This window comes from Coffea eugenioides, chromosome 9 (genome assembly GCF_003713205.1).
Source record: "Coffea eugenioides isolate CCC68of chromosome 9, Ceug_1.0, whole genome shotgun sequence".
NCBI classification, from domain to species: domain Eukaryota; kingdom Viridiplantae; phylum Streptophyta; class Magnoliopsida; order Gentianales; family Rubiaceae; genus Coffea; species Coffea eugenioides.
Window position 1 is genome coordinate 23,069,216 of NC_040043.1, and position 1,096 is coordinate 23,070,311.

The window sequence follows — 1,096 nt, forward strand, 5'->3', positions numbered from 1 at the left end:
TTATTGAGGTTCTTATTGGATTGCAAATTTTAGCTAAGCAACCGAACTACAAGAGATATAGTGAAATTGGGAAATGGCAAGGTTTAGTGAAATTTTGTCTGATGTTAAAAATTCCTCCTTGTGTTGAAATTTGGTATTTTTTTTTCACGACAAAACAGCCTAGCAAATTGTCACACTTAAAAGACAGTATCTTTGATTGGAACAAAACAATGACTAAATTCGTTTATATTATTCCAATCTTGCTTGCCACATCCAAAGCATCGTAGTCTGGAGTCAACCGAACATATGCTTTCTTTGTTCCATCAGGCCTGATCAAAGTGTTCACTTTCTTGGTCTGTATGTCGTACATCTTCTTCACTGCATCTTTGATTTTCTTCTTATCAACACGGATGTCAACTATGAATACCATGGTATTGTTATCTTCAATCTTTTTCATGGCAGATTCAGTAGTCAAAGGATATTTGAGAATCTGATAATGGTCCAACTTATTCCGAGGAGGAGCACTGATGCGTGGGTACTTCGGGTTCCCGTCCTTTTTCAATGTCTTAGGACGATGGAAGGTAACTTTGGTCCGGATCTTCTTGGCTTTCTTCTTAAAAGTTGTCCCAGATTTGACAAATTTGGCAACCTTGGCTGCCTGAGCCTTTGTATCAAGCTTTTTTGTGGTGTCAGCTTTAGGAGCCATTGCTGGAAACTGCCTTACAAATCTTTTACCTGAGGGGAGGAACCGAGTGTTGAGGGGAGGAGCTGAGTGTTGCTGAAGCGGCTCTGTGTTGAAATTTGGGACTTGGATTTGTTTTGTAAAGCTACCTCGAGTTATATGTGAAATTTAGGCCAAATACCACTTATCAAACTATCTATAGGGTGTTGTTGAACTTCATTATGATATTTGAATGCTTATATGATATTTTGACATTTCGTAATGCAATGGATGCATTCATTTGCTAATTATAAATCATTGTCATTTTTTTCCATTTATAGATATAATTGTTGTAGGAAAATTTTCAATTTTCATGGTGATAAAGAGTTATCATTGAATCAGAATTTTCCATTAATAACAATCTGTGGTCATAGAATTAAAAAGTGTTTAGTGAAA

General features: G+C 36.1%; 1 protein-coding gene across 1 annotated transcript; it reads right to left on the reverse strand.

Annotated features, from left to right (window-relative positions):
- Positions 1 to 223: 223 nt before the first annotated feature.
- Positions 224 to 719, reverse strand: LOC113783628 (60S ribosomal protein L23a-like). The gene has a single exon (XM_027329822.1). The coding sequence runs from the start codon at positions 683 to 685 to the stop codon at positions 224 to 226; it is 462 nt and encodes a 153-aa protein (XP_027185623.1). The 5' UTR covers positions 686 to 719.
- Positions 720 to 1,096: the final 377 nt, after the last annotated feature.